This window comes from Seriola dumerili, unplaced genomic scaffold (assembly GCF_002260705.1).
Source record: "Seriola dumerili isolate Sdu_G_001 unplaced genomic scaffold, Sdu_1.0 BDQW01000081.1, whole genome shotgun sequence".
NCBI classification, from domain to species: domain Eukaryota; kingdom Metazoa; phylum Chordata; class Actinopteri; order Carangiformes; family Carangidae; genus Seriola; species Seriola dumerili.
In genome coordinates this window covers 4,626,811-4,649,389 of record NW_019174336.1, presented here as the reverse complement: position 1 = coordinate 4,649,389, position 22,579 = coordinate 4,626,811, and the positions used below count along the sequence as shown (strand labels likewise).

General features: G+C 40.4%; 2 protein-coding genes across 2 annotated transcripts; both read left to right on the top strand.

Annotated features, from left to right (window-relative positions):
* The first annotated feature begins 2,776 nt into the window (after positions 1-2,776).
* Positions 2,777-10,746, top strand: LOC111221187 (annexin A1-like). Its single transcript, XM_022744548.1, has 12 exons — positions 2,777-2,857; positions 2,937-3,043; positions 3,295-3,400; positions 3,530-3,624; positions 4,941-5,054; positions 5,347-5,437; positions 5,722-5,858; positions 6,681-6,774; positions 7,690-7,785; positions 9,048-9,106; positions 10,025-10,147; positions 10,273-10,746. The coding sequence occupies exons 2-12, from the start codon at positions 2,975-2,977 to the stop codon at positions 10,327-10,329; spliced, it is 1,041 nt and encodes a 346-aa protein (XP_022600269.1). The 5' UTR covers positions 2,777-2,857; positions 2,937-2,974; the 3' UTR covers positions 10,330-10,746.
* Positions 10,747-11,677: 931 nt separating this feature from the next.
* On the top strand, positions 11,678-20,080 carry slc30a5 (solute carrier family 30 member 5). Its single transcript, XM_022744505.1, has 16 exons — positions 11,678-12,212; positions 12,741-12,863; positions 12,961-13,027; positions 13,280-13,365; positions 13,550-13,637; positions 13,756-13,843; positions 13,974-14,050; positions 14,164-14,334; positions 14,852-15,140; positions 15,286-15,494; positions 15,811-15,968; positions 16,074-16,203; positions 17,984-18,254; positions 18,345-18,571; positions 19,581-19,709; positions 19,817-20,080. Exons 1-16 carry the CDS (start codon positions 12,142-12,144, stop codon positions 19,985-19,987), a joined length of 2,355 nt encoding a protein of 784 aa, XP_022600226.1. The 5' UTR covers positions 11,678-12,141; the 3' UTR covers positions 19,988-20,080.
* The last annotated feature ends 2,499 nt before the right edge of the window (positions 20,081-22,579 follow it).

Sequence of the window (22,579 nt, the reverse complement as noted above, 5' to 3'; positions counted from 1 at the left end):
CAGTGTGAGAAAATCATTTCCCTGAAGACTGTGTTCATCCCCGAGACAATATCTGTTGAGTTCAAAGCACAAACACATTCAGCAGAGTGTTATATAGCGGTATTTCACAAGAGCCTTCATTTCCTTTCATGCTTCTTTACTGACATCAACAGTTTGAAGTTTGGCGGAGGTCATTCTTGAAACCCTGTAAACTGGAACCTACAGCTGCTGCTTTGTCTTGAGCAACATATAACTCATGAAGGACGACTGTTGATCTGTGTTTCTGTCCTGTTGGTTCCCATATGAGTTAAACATGGGTTAACATTGGCTAGTGTCCAAATTGTCTTCTGATTGACAGGTGTCATGACTCAGGATAGGGAGGCCTCAATTCCATGACTCAGAGACAACGGTAGAAGTTCAAAACAGTTCATCTTTATTAATGCTCAGCAGATAAAAGCAGGCAGGGACAAGCAATAAGTGAAATCTAATCTCAAATTAAATTCAAATTAATTCAGTTGAACAGTTAAACCACTCTCCTACATCAGAACGCAAGGTATATTAGACTGTGGTGACCATAGCAGTACAGTACTTCACCCTGTGTTACCAGATAACTCACTGGTAATGGACATGATCGTGTGTTATACTGCAACACATAAATGAAAGTGCAGAGTACTGGTTACTATGGATCACAGGTATATAAAGTATGAATGGAAACATGATGACTATTCATACAGAGTCTCATTTCCCTTAATGATGCCTTCATGACATTCCTTATTTTTCTATATAACACATATTATTGCCTATGTGTATAATAGCCACAGAAGGGGATTGGCTAGCAAGTTGAAATCATATCAGGACACTTCAAACCTACTTCATGTCAACAGTTCTTGGGTTTGAGGAGGACTCACTTCCCTGAAGACTATGTTCATCCCCAAGACAATATCTGTTCAGTTCAAAGCACAAACACATTCAGCAGAGTGTTATATAGCGGTATTTCACAAGAGCCTTCATTTCCTTTCATGCTTCTTTACTGACATCAACAGTTTGAAGTTTGTCAGAGGTCATTCTTGAAACTTTTTGGAACCCTGTAAACTGGAACCTACAGCTGCTGCTTTGTCTTGAGCAACAACTAAACTTGACTGACAATGCTGTTTGTCTCTGTGATGATAAAACACATTTCCAAAAGTAAAGACAGTTCTCTCATCTGAGCTCATCAACCACAGGAAACAAAGATCTTAGGTGTCCAGACACTGTGAAATCTTATCTTATATCCATAGAAAATATATTTGTGGTCGTAAGAACCAAAAATCTTCAATGTAGTTTTACGCCTCCTGCCTGGAGCTCCAGCAGGTCTAACAGGTCAGTCAGCCAATCAGAAGAGAGGCTCAGAGCCAATAAGAGGCCATGCTGGGGGCACAGCTGAGGGGGGTGACTGTTTCATTGTGACATCACAGACTTCCTGATGGCTTGTTCTAAGGCTCAGTTTCTGAATACAGGCTGTGTGCATTTCTCTGTGGACTGAGGTGTTTGATACTTCCACAGTATTAATATAGAACCTAGACCTGCTTTATAATCAAACAACACATGGACATCTACCTTTAGACTATATGTCATATATGTGTATATGTAATGTCAGTTAAGCATATTTTCATGCTGTTACGTTATGGTGATTTTGAAGAGATTGGCGTCACTATCTCAAACATCCCCCACTCAGTTTGTTCATGTACTTTATGTAAACACAGTGTGGTCATGTCTGATGTCTCAGTTATTGATTTTCAACACATCTTTGCCTCTTTTACATTTACGTTGACTTCGTAATTCATGATAAGATTCTGACTTTGCAATAAAGTTTAATATCTTTTAAAACATCTTTGTAGCAGTTCAGCTTACAATGTTTTTTTGGCCATTTTTGGCTTCCTTATGACGGGGTCAGAGTGAGCGACAGGGAGGTCAGGGTAGAGAGAGGGGAAGACATGCAGCAAAGGGCCTGAATCAGATTTGAACCCAAACTACCGCAGTAAGGACTGAGCCTACATGATATGCACTCTCATCTTGCTTGTCTAAACCTGGTGCCTACATTACCCACAATGCAACTTGACCACAGAGAATTTTGGTTTGAGATTCAGATGTGCTATACTTGTAGTGGCTAATGTATCCTTGAGCCTCTAGCCTCAAGCAGAGATGAGGAGCGGGCTACAGAGATTTGGTAAACTCACTTCTTCCTAACACCATATCCCAGATTTCTTTCATTTTCAAACTTGTAGTCTTCAGCCTCCTCTGACCTTGACTCAAGTGACATCACTTAAGGACATTGTGTAGCTCCGCGTGGAGCCACAAAAGGCTTCATGAAACTTTTTTCAAACATGCAGTAGCTTCCCAAGACCTATAAACAGACTTTGATGTCCAAAATCTGTTGAGTTCCCTTTTCACAGCCCAAGAAAAAAATGTGGAACATCAGGTTCAGTCATGCAGTTGTACAAAAACAGCAACGTGTTGTCTCAGGTCAGTATTTAAGTGTTAAGGTTTACTTCACCAGCTCCTTTAAACTATACACTTAATTCTTTCTGAGTTGAGACTGTTTGCTGCATGTCTGCGTGATTAATAAGTTGTTTGATTAAAAGGGTGAAGCTTAAAAATTTACAACACAAGCCTGAACAGAAGAGTCACCCAACCAGTCAGAGGTGCTCCAACCTCAGACAGCCACCCTGCAGGAATGCCAGCTTTGAGAGGTGACAGACGATTGGCTGATCCTCTGCAGGTAAAATAAACTTGCCTCAAAATCATCTGCGCAGAGTTGGGTGGAGACACTGCAGAGCGAGCTAAATACTGTGACTAACATCCACAGACCTGGGTGTGAGGACGGTCTCCTGTAGCACAGGTGAGGTTTTTACATTTTTAAATACGATAAAGACCATTTTAAAACACTCTAACCTCCTGTTTTTTCTTTCTTGCTACAGCCTTTGCTTCTGTTTTTAAACCTTCCAGCCGAGGAAAGATGTCCATCTTCAAGAAGTTTTTCAAGAATGTCATCCATAACAGAGACCCTGAAGATGACACCGTTACAGTGAGTGTCACCTGTAGGAACAACCAGTCACTAGGAGAAAGCACCTGTTGTTGGCTAGCTGCAGTTTTGATGAATACTGTGTTTGGATTTTATATGAATTCATAGCTCTGTCATCATCCTCTCCTCCATCTCCACTGTGTCTGTCACTCTGTCTTGTAATGAAACTGCCATGAGAAATATCTTCAGTTTTGAAGTCCTTGTGGTTTGCAGAAGCCAGAGTAAAACATCTGTATCTCTGGTTGTTCTTTCAGGTGAAGGGTAAACCGAAGCCTAAGTATTATGGGACAGTCTCCCCGTACCCCAACTTCAACGCCAGCAGTGACGCTTCAGTTCTACAGAGTGCCATTGAAAGTAAAGGTGGGTGTGCCCTCTCACGTACTCTTAAAGGTGACCTTGTGTTTGTAAGGTTAGGCTGCTGTAAAACGTTCTCACTCTCCTCTCAGTGCTTTAAAGTATGTGAGGTAAAGTAGAGCTTGTCCCTCGCAGGAGTGGATGAGGATGTGATCATCTCAGTCCTGGTGAAGAGAAGCAACGAGCAGAGGCAGAAGATCAAAGCCGTTTATGAAGCGTCCACTGGGGAGGTGAGTCATTTATATCATATGAAGAGTCTGGTCAGATAATGGAAGATTCACAAACACAAACCAAAACTAAAGTTAAAGCCTTGAAAAATGTTAAAACATTAAATGTCAGTCATCACTGACCTCACTATGTAAAGTGCTTTGAGCATTTTACAGATTTGCAACACAAATGAGGTCAATTGTTGTGACAGCAACAAGCCATTCAACCCTTGCTCTGCATTGGGATTAAAGCTTCTGTTGCAGTTCTTATTTTCTCACATTAACCTGCAGGGTTTAGAGTCTTATGTTTAAGCATAAGTTCAGTTGTTCTTTCACATTATTTTGCTTAGTCCCACTTCAAACAAGACTGTTACTTTTCTTCTTACGAATGAATAGTTGAATTCATAAGTAATAAAACACAATCTTATTGAATTAAATACACTCAGCTACAGCTTAGCAATGGTATGACCAGTACCATGGTGGCTAGCTGGCTAACTTTAACAGCTAAAAGCTATTGCTGTGCAACAGTGGCGAACCGTGAGTATTAGAGCTAATGCTGACCAAATTCATGTTCCTGCTGGGGGGCTTTGGGTATGTTGAGTCTTCACTGCAGGAGCATCGAGTGAAGACAGCGAGCGCACCAATTCGAAAAGCCGATGATGATTTACACCATTGCAATAGCTCTGGCCTTGATCCTCCGGGAGGGACTAGGACAGTGATTTATGGTCCCACACACTATAAGTCAAAATGTGATTGGTTAATTCATGGTTATGGGATTATAACCATTTCAATTCTGAAGCAAATTTAATAGAAAATGAGGCTAAAATCAGAATTAGAAGAGAATGATAATTAAATGAAAGATATTGATTATAACATTCATAATGCTGACATGTGTTGCTGTCTCTGAAGGCCTAGAAGGCCCTGATGGTTCCACTGTTGTGCAACTGACATTGCTTGTTTGTTGTCTTTATGACTCATCGCTATTTGTGCTACATTTTAGCACATCACGTCATTACCAATGTCAACAAGTAAATGCAGGATACCTCACCAGAAGACACTGTGACATTGTCATTTTAAAGCGGTGATCCTGTGCTACTCACACACAGTCAGGCTGTGTAAGACAAAAAAAATCTTTAAAGTAACTGACTCATGACTCCAGATCCCCTACTGCTAGTATCAAAAGAGACACTGTGGCAGATCCTATCATCCTCATACACACACAAATCAGCACATGATGGCTTTACTTTTCTGCAGCAGTTTTTGTCCGTTCTGAAATGCCATGACTGTAATGAGCAGTGATACCGTCATGTCTTCATGTGGTTGCTCCCTGTGTGTTGCAGAGGCTGGATGAAGCTCTGAGGGGAGCTCTGCGCTCAGATTTAGAGGACGTCTCTCTGGCTCTGCTCATGACTCCAGCTCACTTTGATGCCTACCAGCTCAGGCAATCCACAAAGGTAAACATCAGTGGTTTATGTGATAAATATCATGGGAGAATATTGGGAGAATAACACTGTGTAACTCTTCATTGTTCAACCAGCAGTGAATTCCTCTTTGATTTGGCCTCTGCAAGGTTTTTATCTTCTTTGTTTTTTTTTTTGTTTTTTTTTTTAAAGTTTGAGCATTAGTTGAGCTGAATAAGATGTTACGTGTAGCTGTTTTTATCCTCAGGCTTTATCCTGCAGTATCTGTTATTTCTAGGCACATTTGTTGCTTAATGCTTCTACGGCATTTTCTCTATTCCAACAGGGATGGGGAACACATGAGGACGTCCTGGTGGAGATTCTGGCAACCAGATCAAACCAAGAGATTCGAGAGATCAAGAGGGTCTTCAAAGAAGGTCAGCCTTGATTCGGATCCACTACTTACAGTGTGTGTGTGTGTGTGTGTACATGTGCTCTGAACTCCTGAGAGCTCTTCACATTTTATGTAACATCTTAGGTATGTAACTCAAACCTCTTCAGTGTCTCCACTGGAGCAGTATAACACTGAATTCCCAGACAGTGCTGCACTGTAATCATTGTGCCTCTTAACAAAAGTTATTACCACTGCAGCTATACCTTGTTTCATTATATTATTACAGAGTGTATCAAACCTTATCCTGAAATGCTCTCGATCCCTCAGAGTATGAAAAGGACCTGGAGGAGGTCATGCAGGATGAGACCAGTGGCGACTTCACCACGGCCCTTCTGGCCATGTTGAAAGCAAACAAAGATGAGAATACTGAAGTCAATACGGGGATGGCCCGAAAGGATGCAGAGGTAAAGTCAGGAAAATCAACTTTTAAACGACATGATTGGCCTTATTATATAATTATGTTGCCAATATCTTGAAAAAACTAAAAATACTTTTTAACTTCCCTATCCTGTCTGTAGCACTGTCCCAAGCTCATTGGTTCTTACTGAAGATGTAACAGATGTATAGTTAGTTATTTAATTTAAAAAAAAAAAGCTCTGTCATTTTTGAGTACTGTAGTTTTTAAAAGTCCCATATAGTATAAAGGTGGATGTCCATGTGTTGTTTGATTATAAAGCAGGTCTAGGTTCTATATTAATACTGTGAAAGTATGAAAGCGCTCAGTCCACAGAGAAATGCACACAGCCTGTATTCAGACACCAGCCATCAGGACTTCTGGGACTTTGTGATGTCACATCAAAGTCTCCGCTCTCAGCCGTTTTAACTTTATTTATAACAACACCAAGCGGTCTTTCCATCGCCGAGCTAACAAGCTATTAGTTGTTGGATGTCAAGAAGCCAATAAATCATTGCACAACCTTCCCAAGCAGAGTAACATTAGAGACCAGTGGGTAAAGTTGATTTTTTTCTGAAATACCACAGGATTTTATCATTATCCTTGAATTTTAAACATATGTTTGACTCAATCGCTGACTGGGTATTGCCATTTGTATTTACTAATGAGTTTTACCAAGGTACAGTAGTAAGCTACAATCCATTACCTCTGGTTGGCCTGGCGATGTATCACTCAGAAAACAGTCAGCCAATCATAAGGGAGGACATGAAAAACTATCACATATAATCACCAAACCCCACAGGTTCACAGTGTTACTGTTTTCTATCTGTAGATTCTGTTCGAGGCAGGTGAGAACACTTCAGGAATCGACGTGTCCGCCTTCATCAACATCCTGACCACACGGAGTGGACCACAGCTCTCTAAGAGTGAGTGTGTTTCAAATGTGTGAATGCTTCAGCTGTTGGGTTTGATTCAGAGGATGAAACATTCAAAACCTTCATTTTTAAATGAGGACACACACATCTGGGCAAACAGGTGGAACCACACTCCTCCAGGCAACAGGTGGAACACACCCAGCAGTGTAGGAACAATGCAGAGCAAAGTCAGCCAGGAAGACAAGTAGGCACACAGGCAGGTACAGACAACAGGATACTACACGCAGCGAGCTGGCACAACGGGGAAACACACAGTGACATAAGCAAAGGATCTGACTGGGAGCAAAGGAAGTGAACTGGTATATGTAGAGCAAGGCTGAGAATGAGGTACAGATGGGGAGAGCTCAGGTGACCGCAGGGCTGATGACAAGTGGGAACAGGTGTGTGGATGGGTGGGGCTGTCAGGTGAACGGGAATAGGGAAGAGAGTCTGAGGACATCTGGTGGGCGGATGGAGAGTGGCAGGAGACGGTGGCCAAGATAAACAGGGCAGAGACAGGATGGTAAGTCCAGAGGAGGGAACCAAAGATGAAAGCAAAAATAACTTCTGTGAAAGAAAACTTTGGCTTGAATCTCTAGGACAAAACCTGCCTAAGAAATGTGTAAAAACATCCCTGTTGTGTGTTTAGAGCAGTTGTTGTGTATAATAACTGCCTTCTAACTGCAAAATTGTTGTTAGTCATCTTCTGTAGTTCAGCTGAACTTGTAAATTGTGGATGCTCATGTCTAAAGATCCTTTCAAACCAGCTAAAGACTGTATTTTAAATTCCAGCAATGCTTAGTGTATATGCAACATCCTCATTGGCTTGACAACAATAACTTTTTGGAGAGACGCCTGGTTTCTGTCTGACAACTACAAAAGCCTGTTTACCCATAAATACCTGTTGTTTGTCTGTTTACCTGTTAGCATTCCAGCAATACGCCTGCGTCAGTGACATCACACTACCCAAAGCCCTGAACATGGAGCTGAAAGGAGACATCGAAGATTGTCTCATTGACATTGGTAAGGTTGATGTCATCATATCTTAAATGATATTACATGATTAGGTGTCACTGGAGGACTGGAGCAGGGACTTTACGTGTTGCTGAGTTTTGCAGAACAAATTTTAAAGAATGTGAAAAGCATTTTCTCAACTGGCTTCTTAGTATGAGCTGTGATTTCCGTATCTGTGCTCTTGTCTGTGCTTTTCTCACTGGGTTGAAGGGGGGGGCGGAGTACAGCTGGAGTATGGTGATGTCACATATCTCTATACGCCAGTTAGGATTTAGCTTTATATGATATATATATAACAGCTGTTTGCTTGTCTTGTCAAACTGCTGTATGTCAAATCTGATCGAACCACACCCACGGTCCTGCTGAGCGCTGAGCTTCCAAACTTTAACTTTGATTGTTGCACATTTAGAAATGAATATTTAATATTATAGAGAAATACTGAAACCTTGTTGTCAGGGACTTTCAAGCACTTAATTTGTCACAGTTGCACAACTGATGTTTCTGTGGAGAATCTGCTAACAGGACACAGGCTGCAATGTTCACCCACATTACAACCAACAACAGAGAAAGTGCTGAACATATTCAGCAACATACTGAAGATTTTGCTTCCAGGGGTCAAAATTTAAAAGGTTATTCTGTGGGTGAAATGAAATGAAAGATCATGTGATCAAAAGGATTCATCCTCTAAGGAGCATGAATGAGCTCAGTAAAGTTACGTCTGATATTTCCTGTGTACAAGAGAGCAGTTTGGTGCCATCACGACTCTAGCGGAAAATCAAAGGGTCTTCAAAATCAATAGAACCCTGAAGATCCACAGTCAATTTAATGGAAATCTGGCCAGTGGATGTCAAGATGTTTTACTCGTTCATTTTCTGATGGATAGATTGACTGACTGATGGATAATGTGTTGCTCAGGAACCAGTCCTAGCAGGAAAAGAGGGTTTGACAAAAGAGTTGAACAGTCTAAATTAATCTCTCTTAAATTAACACAATTTTAATGTGGTATCCAGTAAGAAACAGTGGAAGAAGGACACACAGAGGTGCAGAGGGACTACAAAACACTTAAATACACAAATTAAAAAAAGAAAACACATCGAGTTGAATAAGTGAAAATGAAGAGAAGTGCTTAAATCATGTGATAGAGAGCATCTAAATTTATGGACATAAAACTCGATAAGATGAACTATAGCACACAGAGGTGAATTAATAAACGCTGTGAGCTGTACAGCTGGACACTGCATGATGTGTGTTTGTGTCTCTTTGATGTTCAGTGAAATGTGCCTGGAACACACCAGCTTTCTTTGCTGAGAAGCTCCATCTGGCCATGAAGGTGTGTATGAATATCTCTGCTTCACTCTCTCTCCATATGTCAAGGTGGTTACTGTGTGTGTGTGTGTGTGTGTGTGTGTGTGTGTGTGTGTGTGTGTGTCTGTGTGTGTGTCTCAGACTTTTCCACAGACATTCTCAGCTAAATTGACATTTTCCTTGTATAACTTGACCGAAACATGATCTTTACCTAAGGGTTAGGGTTAGGGTTAAACCTTTAAGGGATAGTTCAAGTTTCTGGGTAATTTGCTATACTACTCGATCAGAGAACGTAAACTGACTTCAGTGGAGGAGCTTTCCCATGTCTAAATAAATAAATAACTCTGATGATGTCATTAGGGTGATCTACATTTTAAACAAGTCTGTGCTACAAACTAGAGGTGTGCAGTTTGAGAGTGAAGTGGGTATTTAGAAGGCAGGGGGAGGGTCTAATGAAACATACAAATTAGTTGCATTATGGGAAATGTAGTGCAGTGTTTGTGAAGCTTGACCCACACCAAAAGCTAAAAGTCAGGATATATCGGCCTCTGCTGCTATGACTTTTGACGTTTGTTTTTTAAATGTCACTCGTCAGTCCTTCAGTTTCATCAACACTAAATCACTGAAGTAGCTCTTTAACAAGTTGCATATTTCCCATGTACATCTACTGTGGTTGGATAGTCCATTCCAATAACTTTTCCCCACCCAGACGATATCATTTTATTGTTGTATTTATGTCTTTCCTTTAAATACCTACTTTGAAATATAGTTGAAATAAAAACTGAAAAGTTTGTCACATTGTGTCTCTGACCACTGCAAATATTTTCACTCTTGTGATCAGCTGACCATACACAGATGTAGCACCATTGTGATAATGGTACATAACTTTTTGTGATGTGAATGAGAACAATTAAGTGAACATAGACGTGCTCTGTTCTCACAGGGTCACGGCACATGTGAGGATACGCTGACCAGGGTGATAGTGGGTCGCTCTGAGGTCGACCTGAAGAAGATTGTGGAGGAATACAGGGCCATGTATGACATTAGTCTACAGGAACACATACTGGTGAGAAGAAATACCTATTAAATATCACATTTTTATATTCTGTTTTTCACCTCCAATCTCATTAAGTAAAGAAGTGACATCTTCAGTGTGTTACAGCTGACCACATGTTTGTCTCTGTTTCACAGAGAGAGACTGAGGAACACTATCAGAAGGTCTTGCTTGGACTGTGTGGACCCCACTGAATTCCTGTATCACTGTCCTGTAAAACAAAGCTTTGTTGTCCACAATCTCTGATAAGATTCCTCATATTTCTAAATAATTTGGAATAACCTCACCAAACTGTCTTTTTAAGTTGATGCTCTAATAAAGCTCTTATCCCAGCAACAATAACTTAAGCATCACATTCCCTCTTTCTGACAAAAACACATTTCTAATGGAGTATATTGTGGTAAGAAATTTAATATAGTATATGGGAAACTGATCTAAAGTATACAGAAAACACAAAAGATGAAGAAGATACAAAAGAGGCGGGGTATAATTTATTTTCTGCAAGCTTTAAAGCCAATATCTCCCCAAAATGCTTATGTTTTAACAGAGTTTGTTATCAGGCTAACCATCAGCCATTAGGCTAAACAAGAAATAAATCTGCTTTGACTGCTTCAGAAGAGTTTGATGCTACTTTCTCTGTTAACTGTTTCTCTTTTTGTTTCCATACATTGTTTTTCTTTTTTTTTACAATGAATTCACAACTTGGCTCATTATAATAGAGTATAAGTTTGACAGACATATATAGACATACAACATGTCCCATGAGTCTTCGCCACAGAACCATTGTCAAAGCCTCATGGGAGCTGTAGTTGGTTAATGCTACCCAAATAAATTGTTCTTTTATTTTAGTTTAAGGTGAGATGTTCAAATCATACTGTCCAATTTTCCACCATGAAAACAACATGAAAAAGTTTAGAATGAGAAATATTAAAATGTTTGTGTTGAGTCAAAGCTGAGATGAGATAATAAATCAGACTCTTATGAGAGATACTAGGTCAAAATCTGGACTTAAGTTGCTAAGCCATAACGATGAAAGCTTTTTGAAATGTTGAATTTGTGAGTAAAATTTTGAAGTGTTAAGTAAAGATTTTTATTTTTTATTTACATATTTTGAGATGAAGTCATAATTCTGAGACAGTCAGAATAACGAAAATTCATATTGTGAGATGTCAAGTCAAATAGGCTACATTAATGTGTCAGAATTAATTGTCTAATTTTGACTTTTTGACTCAGTCCAAGTAGCCTTCCATAATTAATATGATGCTTCATGATTTTAATATTTTAACCCCGACGGTACAAAGAGATAATACACTGAGTAATGAAAGCTGGTGAAGCAGAACTCAGCATGGAAGCTTTTTATTGACTGTCATGAAACTGAAACGAAAATGAAACTTGTAATGAAACGTGTACTTAAAAACACAACTCACCTGATGCAGGTCACTTTGACCACCACCACCGCTCCGCAGTGACACGTCCGCGCGCAGAACTGCGCAGGAGCGACGCTCACGAACATACGTACGTGACGTTAATACGTGGAATGTTTACCGTGTCCGGAAGTGCTGTGACTATTCCCAGCTTATTGTTTTACTCTTTCATTACGGACTTTAGCGTTTACTATAGTCAACCTAACCTAAAATTGTAGTTATTGTCCTGCTCTAACAAAGGGACTACGTGTGTTTGTTTGACGTACACTGTACACAGGACGTGTCGCAACTAGAAACTTTGAATAGAAATCTAACTGGCATGCCGAATGGCTAGCTATCTAGCTAGCTAACAGGCTAAGAGGCTGCCAGCTGACTGTTAGCTTATGTTTGTTTACAGTTCACTTTACATATTTTGATAGGTTAAACAGGGCGATGTCTTAGGGACAGAAGAAGCCTGTTCATATTGTTTAGCTTTAAATGGACTGCGGTTCAGCTTCATTATTAAGGTAGCAGTGATGATGAGGTAACGGAAACATAAATACTGTAACTGGACTTAAACTGGTCGAGTTTGGGAGCTTGAAAATGGAAGAGAAATACAGCAGCAACGTGCTCTCAGGAGGGAAACTGGGCATGGTCGAAGTGCCGAATTCCAGGTATGTCTCTGCTGTATTGTTTACGATTATCTCATCCAACTGAGTGTGATTTATTGACTGTTTTCTTGCCCTTAAGTCAGAAAGGTCAGATGACTGTAGCTGTAATCCACATATGCGGTTTGTTGTTTAGTCTACAAAATGTATAAAATTGTGAAAATGTCCATCACAATTGCCCAGTGACGTCTTTAAGCTCCCTTTTGTGTCCAAACACAACAAATAGGCTGTATGCAGTTTATAACTATAAAACAGAAAAGAAGCACATTCTTTCATTTGAGAATCTAGAATAAGTTGCAGTCTGCTTGATTAATGACTTAAATGATCAACGGATTATCAAAATTATTATTTATAGATTTTCTGTAAACTAATCCATTAACTGGTTATTTATGTCAGTACATATCTAATATAACAGTGCAAAAATATGTGCAAAATCTCAGTGGGTGAGCAAAACGTTTAGCAGGACAGTTGTTTTTTCTGTATCATTCAGCTCTAGCACTAATATATCCTATTCTATGTCCTTTTCCTCTTCAGGTTAACCAGGTACATAGTTTTACTGGTCGTCTCAAAGGTCCTCAAGGCACTTGGGATCTTTGAATCGTACGATATCCTAAAAGTTGTTCACATTGTCCAATTCATCTTCGTACTAAAATTAGGGTAAGTATTACTGAGCTTGCTGCGGTTTCATCACATGCATTTGCATGCCATTATGGATGATGACAACATGCTGACTGAAATCTTTGTCTTTTCTCAGGACTGCTGTTATTCTGCTTTTCTTTCAAAAGCCTTTCTCCTCTGGTAAAGTCATCTCAAAAAGACAGGTTTGTTGTATTTCTTACTCTTAAATTTGTGAATGAGTGAAAAAAAAAATCCAAATTTTTCTCTGTAGTTTAGAACTCTATCTGCCATTTCTCTACCATTCAACATAACAGGGATATATAAATGTTTCTTCAATCTCTTATTCACCTATGAATGTCGTCCTGTTGTTTGTAGTGTTTGTGTTGAGCATTATAAAAGTAAAATATAATTTTGTCATGAAATACATTGTATTAATGCCTCTGTTTTCTTTGTAGTGGATAAAATTACTAAAGCATGCTGTTTTCAGCTGTGTCATATCTCTCCTGGGATTCTTTGGTCTAACTCTCTGTGGACCGCTAAGGTGATATATTTTGATACAACCATATGTATGTGTTTTTCCCATAGTGGTTAGAGATGTCAATACTGTGGATGTGATATACATGTAGTTTTAACTGTGTGTTTGTGGGCACTGTATCTGCATGAGTGTTTATGCAGAGTCTGTTGTGTTCAGCTTATAAGTAAATCCTGACTCATGTCTTTCACAGGACATTGTTGCTTTTTGAGCACAGTGATGTGGTGGTCATTGCTCTCCTTGGTGTCTTGTTTACAAGCTCAGGAGGCGGGCCGTCCAAGGTGGGAGGACTTCTAATTTTAAATCAGAAACTTTTATCTCTAAAGATAAAGATAAGCCCCTTTCAGATATATTTGACATTACATGCATTTCTGTTGGTTTGTGTGTGACTCTGTTTAGACCAGAGGCGCTGCTTTATTCATCATCGCTGTGATCTGCCTCCTTCTCTTTGACAACGATGATCTCATGGCAAAGATGGCAGAGCACCGTATCCTTTGCTTCTTATAGAAGGCAACGGTTACATCTGTTTTCACTATTTATTGACCTGATCTGTTTGTGTTGTTCATTATCATATGTCTCTGTTTGTATTATGTTTGCCTTGACTCGTCCTCTTCAAGCTGAGGGACACCATGACAGCGCGCTCACACATTTCCTCTACACTGCCATTGCATTTTTAGGGGTTGCGGATCACAAAGTAAGCAAGGCTCATGCCCCACATGAAATTTTATGTTTACTGCTGCCTAAACAGAAGCACAGTAAAGTATTAGTTTTGATTTTCATCCTCTGCTTTCGTGTTCATCCTGTCAGGGTGGTGTTGTGCTGCTGGTGGCCTCCCTGTGTCTGAAGGTGGGCTTCCACACAGTCTCCAGGAAATTATCAGTGGAAATTGGTGGTGCAAAACGCCTCTATGCCCTTGACAACCTGGTTTCTGCCATGGTGCTGCTGCCATGGGTCATAGTGCTCTCAGCGACCACAGAGGTAGGTGCACAGACCATGTGACAAGATGACCAATCTTTACAAATGTCTACATGCATATAGCCTCAGTCCTGTTTTCAAAATTGTTAGCAATGCTAGCTGCTCCAGGCATGGCTGTGTTTGCCTGTCTGTCAGTCAGTCTGTCTCTTGGTCACACAATCCATTACTTTGGTCCAAACTGACATAACTAAACATTTACCTGATGGATTGCCATGAAATTTTGTGCAGATGTCCATGTTTCTAGATGATGAGCCACTGAGTTTTCATATACCACCACCATGAGTTTGGCTTTTGTGGCTTTGATTGAAATGTCTCAACCACCATTGGATGGATTGCCATGCGTTTGGTCCATCACATTCATGTTCCCCTCAGGAAGAATGCAAATAACTTTGGTCAAAATTTCACTCTGTCCAAAACTTTAGTATTTAGTCTGTCTATGCTCAAATGATTTCACAGCAAAAAGCTCAGAATGACTTCTGTCTTTGAATCCCTGAATCCCTTGAATCTGTCTCAACACCAGAGTAAAGTAGAATCCTGGTCGTCCCTCATCCTGCCGTTCGGGATGATCATCTTCTCTGTGATGATCCTGGAGTTTTACGTCGAGGCCATGTGCAACGCAAAGATGGAGACGCCGAGGTGCGCCCGCTACGGCACCATCGCCCTCTTCCTCAGCGCTCTGCTGCTGGCTAACTTCTGGACTCACCCACTGACGGATCAGCTGCGCTCCATGAGCAAACCGCCCCAGCAGGTCAGCACAGAGCACGTGCTCTCTGGAGGAGTGCTAGTCAGCGCCATCTTCTTCATCATGTGTAAGTAGGCGGGCAGCAGGATGAGTTAATGTGTATCTATTATTAAATGCTAAATACGCAGGCACAGCTCAGTATTTTAAGGGAATGTAGGTGCAGTCAATGTTGGATATCACCCTTGATTTCTCCTTGCTTTCTCTCCCTGCAGCGTCCAGTATCCTCTCGTCTCCGTCAAAGAAAGGTCAGAAGGGCACCTTGGTGGGTTACTCACCCGAAGGGACTCCTCTGTACAACTTCATGGGCGACGCGTTGCAGCACACGTCGCAGTCTCTCCCACGGTTCATCAAAGATTCACTGAAACAGATCCTGGAGGAATATGACTCCAGACAAATCTTCTACTTCCTGTGTCTCAACCTGGTACGTACAGTGTCATGAAGAGATAACTCACAGCTGACCAGCCGGTGAAAGGTTGTGACCATGGTTGTGACCAATTTGACTGTATTACATTTCAGTGGAATAAAAACCTTCTTGTAGTGTAGAGGAGGCTTTGAGACAGTGCTCACCATATCAGGAGAAAAATAGAATTGGATTAATACTGTCAAGATGTAAATATCAACTTTGTTAGCAGAAAATATTTGTGTGTTTTTTACAATTGGGAATAATGTGTAGTTTTGTATTTGACATCTACTACTTTGTTGTTATTTGGTAAGATATGTTGCTCTGCTTGTTTCAGGCTTTTACCTTTGTGGAGCTGTTTTATGGTGTTTGGACCAACAGCCTGGGGCTGATCTCTGACGGCTTCCACATGCTATTTGACTGCTCTGCTTTGGTCCTGGGTTTGTTTGCTGCCCTCATGACTCGCTGGAAAGCTACCAGGATCTTCTCCTACGGGTAAAATCCACCAAGAACACAAGAATAGGCTTTGATAGGAAATACTAGAAAAAATACTTAAACTACAGCTGCATGTTTGAAAATGAACTCTTGTTTGTTTTGCAGGTATGGACGCGTGGAAATACTTTCTGGATTCATCAACGGCCTGTTCCTGATGGTCATCGCTTTCTTTGTCTTCGTTGAGTCGGTCACCCGTTTACTGGATCCTCCTAATATAAACACAGACATGCTGACTGTAAGTAAACTGCTTGTACCTCTTCATGTGAACGCTTGTGACTGAATGTACATTGGATGCACTTGAGTAAATAATTTAAATCAGTGTGTCCTGATCATGTGTTCACCTTCAGTCCCAAGTCATTTAATATTGAGCATCTGCTAATACGGTCCTCACCAGTCCTACACAATAGAGAAGCTTGTTACACACTTCAGTAATTATTTGATTAAACATTATTTACAAAGTAAAAGTTTGTGAAAAAATAGATATAAGAATATATTAAATAAATATTGTATAAGATAAATTAAGCAAACCTACAGGGGCGCTGCATCATTTGTACACATGAAGCTCAGTTTGCTTATCATGTTTAGTACCTATACTCTCCTTTCTGTGGCTCTGGAGCTTTCTGAAGTAATATCATCAGGTTTATCTTGTCTTACAAACCACAAATGTTTAACAAAAAGCCTGTGTTTCAAACTGTGCGTGTTATGCAATGCTATAGAGTTGCTTAATGGATCCAATTAAGGAATTAAAAGGCCATCTTTCTTGGCCTCTTGACCATTCTTTTTATAATCTCTCTCTCACAAATTCCCCAGCTTAATGCATGTACTATAACTAATGACAAGGGAATCCCTTTAAGAATGAATGAATGCTTTTATCCAAGAATAATACAACAGGAGCTGCTCAGCCCACATGGGCTTAGAAGACACTACTTATATTACAGGCAAGATAAACCAAAAAGTAAAGCAAGAAAAACAGTGTGTGCTCTATGTTAGTATCAAAACATAGAATATCAGACGTAGAAAATTAAACATGCAGCGTTTTCACGCATTGATGATAATCCTTTAAAGGTCCCATATTGTATAAAGTTAGATGTCCATGTCTTTTTGATTATAAAGCAGGTCTAGGTTCTATATTAATACTGTGAAAGTATCAAAGCCTCAGTCCACAGAGAAATGCGCACAGCCTGTATTCAGAAACTGAGCCTTAGAACAAGCCGTCAGGACTTCTGTAACTTTGTGATGTCACGGCAAAGCAGTCAGTACTCTTAGCCATGCCCTGCCCACCTGGACCAACCAACCAACCTTGCAGGATTTGGTTTCTCTGAGTGTTTACCTGAAATCCGATATTCTTACTAGATCACTCAGAAAACAGTCAGCCAATCAGAAGGGAGGCTCAGAGCCTCCTCTCTTCTGATTGGCTCACCGACCTGTTGTTACTAGAGCTCCAGAGAGAAGCCTGAGAGAGGAGATGTAAAACTACATTGAGATGGTTTTTGGTTCTTGAAACCACAAATATATCTTCTTATAGAGCAACACTTCAAATAAAACACTGGACAAGTGTAAAATATGGGACCTTTAACAAAAACTGAGATAAGTCACAAACTTTACACACACAGTAATCAAGCATCCCAAAGAATACCATTTAAATTTAATTTTTACTTAAAGTTTTGTTCCTTAAACCTGTAAAACTGGCAGTGTAGACATTGTATAGCTACTATTTTGTGTCTGAGTGCTAGTCACACACTATAATCAGTGTAGTTACTTGTTATGCCTCGCCAGCTGCCTGATTTGTGGGTAATGTCTGTTTACATGCGACAGCTGATGAGCATGTGAAAAAAGAATGGATCAGTGAAGTATCTCGATTAACTTTGGAACAGATTTTTCAGATCGACTCTGGACATCCTCATTATTAATATTTTTGGGACGATATCAGATGATTTCACTAATTAATGGTCTATCATCATGTCACTTCACGTCAGTCAGTCTGAACCGTGCATGCTGTTTTTTGTTTCCTGCAGCCTGTGTCTGTCGGAGGCTTACTGGTCAACCTGGTGGGTATCTGCGCGTTCAGTCACGCCCACGCCCACGCCCACGGCGGCAAAAGCTGCTCTTCACATGACCACGGCCACTCGCACCACGGCCACTCCCACAGCGAGCACAGCCACGGAGGTCACGGCCACTCTCATGGAGGACACGGGCACGGCGGACACGGGCACGGAGGACACGGGCACGGAGGACACGGGCACTCCCATGGCTCAGTGGGTGGAGGCATGAACGCTAACATGAGAGGTGTGTGTTTAGGGAAGAGTACGGAAATAAACCCAAGTGGAAAGGAAGTGTTAACCAGATGTAGTCCTCATGCATTTTTTTTTCTTCCAGGTGTTTTCCTTCATGTCCTGGCTGATACCTTAGGCAGCGTCGGTGTGATCATCTCCACCATCCTCATCCGGCAGTTCGGCTGGTTGATCGCTGACCCCATTTGCTCGCTCTTCATCGCCACGCTAATTTTCCTCAGTGTCATCCCTCTGCTGAAGGACGCCTGTGAGGTTCTTCTTCTACGAACTCCCCCAGAACAAGAGAAGGAGCTGAACAGTGCACTGGGGAAGGTGAGATGAGAACGACGTTACTGCGGTTTTCCTATAACAGTTCTTGGTTTTACTGCCAATCAGACTGACTGTATTTATATTACAGCATTTTGCAAGCAAGCAAAGTTGATTTAAATAGCTCAGACACTAGTCACAATGTGCTTCACAATCAAGTTAATAAAATCAATTGAAAGAATTAAAATGAAAATATATCAAATAAAAGCAATGGTAAAACACCAGATAAAATAGGAGGAGAATAAGAGGAAAAACAGATATAGGACATCAGCAGGACATGCAGTAGTTTGGTGGCAGCTTTTCATTGTGTGATGATTACAGCCTGAAAACATTTCTGTGTGAAAAATGATGTTGAACTTTTCTTTTAACCCTTGAAATCAGTAGAATCTGATGCTTTTTTATGTTATGTGTTTGGACTCCTGTTCGGTTGCTTGCAGGATATCTAAAATTTTATATAATTATTATTATTATTACATTATTTAATGTAATTATTTTGTCATCCTGGGGCCTGTGACTCTGTAGACACATTCTTGTGAACACGACAACTCAAGAATGATACATAGTAGAAACTTCATACTTTACACCTCAGGGTCGTCATATGGAGTAGCTGGTCTGATTAAAACTTAATAATAATAAATTTGCGTATTAATTTAATTTGGTCATTTATTTTTTAAGTTTCTGTCAGCTGTGATCATACATGTTCTCTTATTATAGAGACGATGAAATAATTATTCTATTTTCTGGATTCCAAAGAAAATCTGGCATGGCCTCCATGATTGCTCATCATTTCTGGTGATCTGGATACAGATTTTATAAATTGTAAACTGTTAGTGGAGGTCTGCACTATGAAGGTTTTTTTAACTTAGAGTAAATTTCCAATATTTCTTGATTGTCAATCACATGGTGTACATCACATTGTAATTTGATTCAGGAACATTCTTGATAATCATCATTAGCCTTGGTAACAGAAAAAAAAAATCTGCTGATATTTAAAGCTCAGTTTTCCTTGTTCCAGATCGAGAAGATTGAAGGAGTTTTGTCGTACAGAGACCCTCATTTCTGGAGGCATTCAGCCAACATGATCGCAGGGACCATCCACCTGCAGATCATGTCAGATGTGGTGGAGCAGAGGATCATACAGCAGGTCGGTACAAACAGAAGAGTCACGATTCATTCTCCATGAAACTTTCTCCGTGGTTACAGTGTAAATAGTCCTGATTTGTCTGACTATGTAATTCTCCTCATTCGTAGGTAACGGCCATTTTGAAAGACGCAGGAGTGAATAATCTGTCAGTCCAGGTGGAGAAGGAGGCGTACTTCCAGCACATGTCAGGACTCAGCACCGGGTTTCATGAAGTTCTGGCAATGACGCAGCAGATGGAGTCGATGAAATACCTGAAAGATGGGACATGTATAATGTAACGTCAACCTGTGGGACCAAATGAAACTTTAGTGATTGTTTTTGAAATGTACAGTATGTATGCGGTTTAAATAAATCTGAATATATTGCTTTTATCATCGTGTCATTGTATGTTTGTGTGCACAATAAGTGCTCTACGTGTTCCCTTCCTTTACACATTCAGCGGTTAATTGACTTTGATATTTGCAGTTCTGTCAGTTTTACTTCAGTGTTACCTGTTACAACGAAGAAAGTGACTTTTTTTTACTTAAAATTCACACATTTTCTTTATTGTGGTATTTTCCTTATTGGGCCCTATCACCATCTGATCTTTTTCATACTTATTTTGTTCATGTCTGAGCTGTGTTGACCTCGATACCAGCCGGTATCAGTGTGTATGTCAAGTCAGGTCAATTTTATTGGTATAGCGCCAATTCACAACAGAAGTTATCTCAAGGCACTTTCCAAATAGAGCAGAACTAGACCTTCTCTTTATAACATTATTTACAGAGACCCAACAATTCAGTTCCCAACCAAGATCAAGCGCTAGGCGACAGCGGCGAGGAAAAACTTCCTTTTAAGAGGCAGAAACCTCGAGCAGAACCGGACTCAGGGTGGGCGGCCATCTGCCTCGACCGGTTGTGTTGGGAGAGAAAGAGAGAGCACAGAGGCTTAGCTGGTAGAGGGTCCGGTAGACAGGTGGTGGGTTTAGAAGACAACACCAGCTTAGACAGTGCTTCAAGACACAGAGTCTCAAAATTTGTTAAAGGAGAAGTTAACAGGGACTCAATGTAATGCTCTGCTGGTTCTGTAGAAGCTAGAGAAGAAGAGCCGATTTTATGTCTAATCTTGTCTATTTATTACTGAAAAAGTCTAGAAAATCATGGGCTGTAAAGGGCGAGCAGCTAAGAGACAGCTGCTGCTGAGTGAGTTTATTCTATCTATGATTGTGTTTATTGTTACTGATTAACTGAGAGAAGTAGGCTGCTGAAAGTAGAGTGCTTCAGATTTTGATTTTCGCCAATTACGCTCCAATCTCCTGCAGGCCTGCTTCTGGGCCCGTGTTTCCTCAGTAAACCACAGTGACGACCTCTTTAACCGTCTGGTTTTATTGGTGAGAGGAGCAGCTGAGTCCAAGAAGCTAGACAGAGCTGTGTTTAATTTACTAGTAAAAATTTCGACAGAGTCAGTTGCTAAAGTGAAGGGAGCGAGGGCCTCCGGTAGTTTCTCAGCAAGAGCAGCTACAGTTGCTGGACCAATGTGTCCTGTGGTAAATACATTTGAGCTAGTAATGTGAGGACAGGCTGGTGTTGCTTCAAACTTGATAAAAAAGTGATCAGAGATTGCAGACTTGACGGGAGAGACAGTCAGACTAGATACTTCTATTCCACGGGATAGGATCAAGTCTAGAGTGTTGCCATTGCAGTGAGTTGGAGGATACTTAGAGTAGTAGAGCAGTACTTAGAGGATCACAGGTCTTATTCAAGTGAATATAAAGTGACCAATAATTAGAATGACGTCGGTGTCAGTGACAAGACCTGAGATAAATTCACCAAATTCTTGTAAATACTGAATAAGGGCCGGGTGGTCTGTAAAGTACCATAAGATGAAATGGTTGTAGTCTGTCATCCTGGAGAGGGCTAATCTTAGCTGATGAAGAAGATTTCAGTGTAAGAGCCTCAAAAGAGTTAAAGGTCACTTCCCGTTAAGTTGTTAGCCTGAAATCTGATTTATATATTAAAGCCACACCCCCACCTTGCTTAGTGGCTGGAGCAGCATGTGCATTAGTATAATCAGGTGTGGAAGCCTCATTAAGAGGAAGGATAACATTTGGTTTAAGCCATGGTTCACAGAGACCAATCATATCCATCTTATGCTCAAGAATCAAGTCATTTATTAATAATGCTTTACTGGACAGTGATCTGATGTTCAGGAAACCACATTTAAGGGTCCTGTTAAGGCTGGAGTAATCAAACAGGCTGATCCGTATGGCTTCTGGTAGACGAAGCCTTAGGAATAGGAATATGACATCTTTTTAATCTTATTTCTAAGGAAAAATTTAGAGAGCCTGTGCACGTGACGATGTGAGAACACAGTAGTTATTTTGTTTTGGAGAAATGTGTCAGATGCTTTGTGATAGACCAGTAGTTACTGTCGATCAGTAACAAAGACGAAACTGAATCACAGAAATGCCAGAAATAAAGTATTTTTATATAGTTTGTCTACCAGAGAGGACTGACAAGTTCTTTATACAACTGTAAAATATCACTAGTTTAGCATTGTCATCATCAAATGTTTTTTTATATATATTTAATATGTCAAATATCTGTCTTTAAGTCGTGCGCCTTTATTACGTGGATATGTTATCTTCAGGGCAAATTATTCGGAGCCTTTCTTCAAGCAGAGCCTCAACCTGCAGTTGTGATCTGTAGGTCTCCTGCTCTGTATGCCTACGAATACTTGGATACAGTGACTGCAGCTGTGAGTTCTGAGCGGTGAGTTCTGACTAAATTCAGTTTTTCGTCTCATCCATAACAATAATAATAATTATCTTTGTATGTTAACATATGCTCTGTGTCATTGTAAGTGTAAGTTGGTCCAAATTTTTCAATATT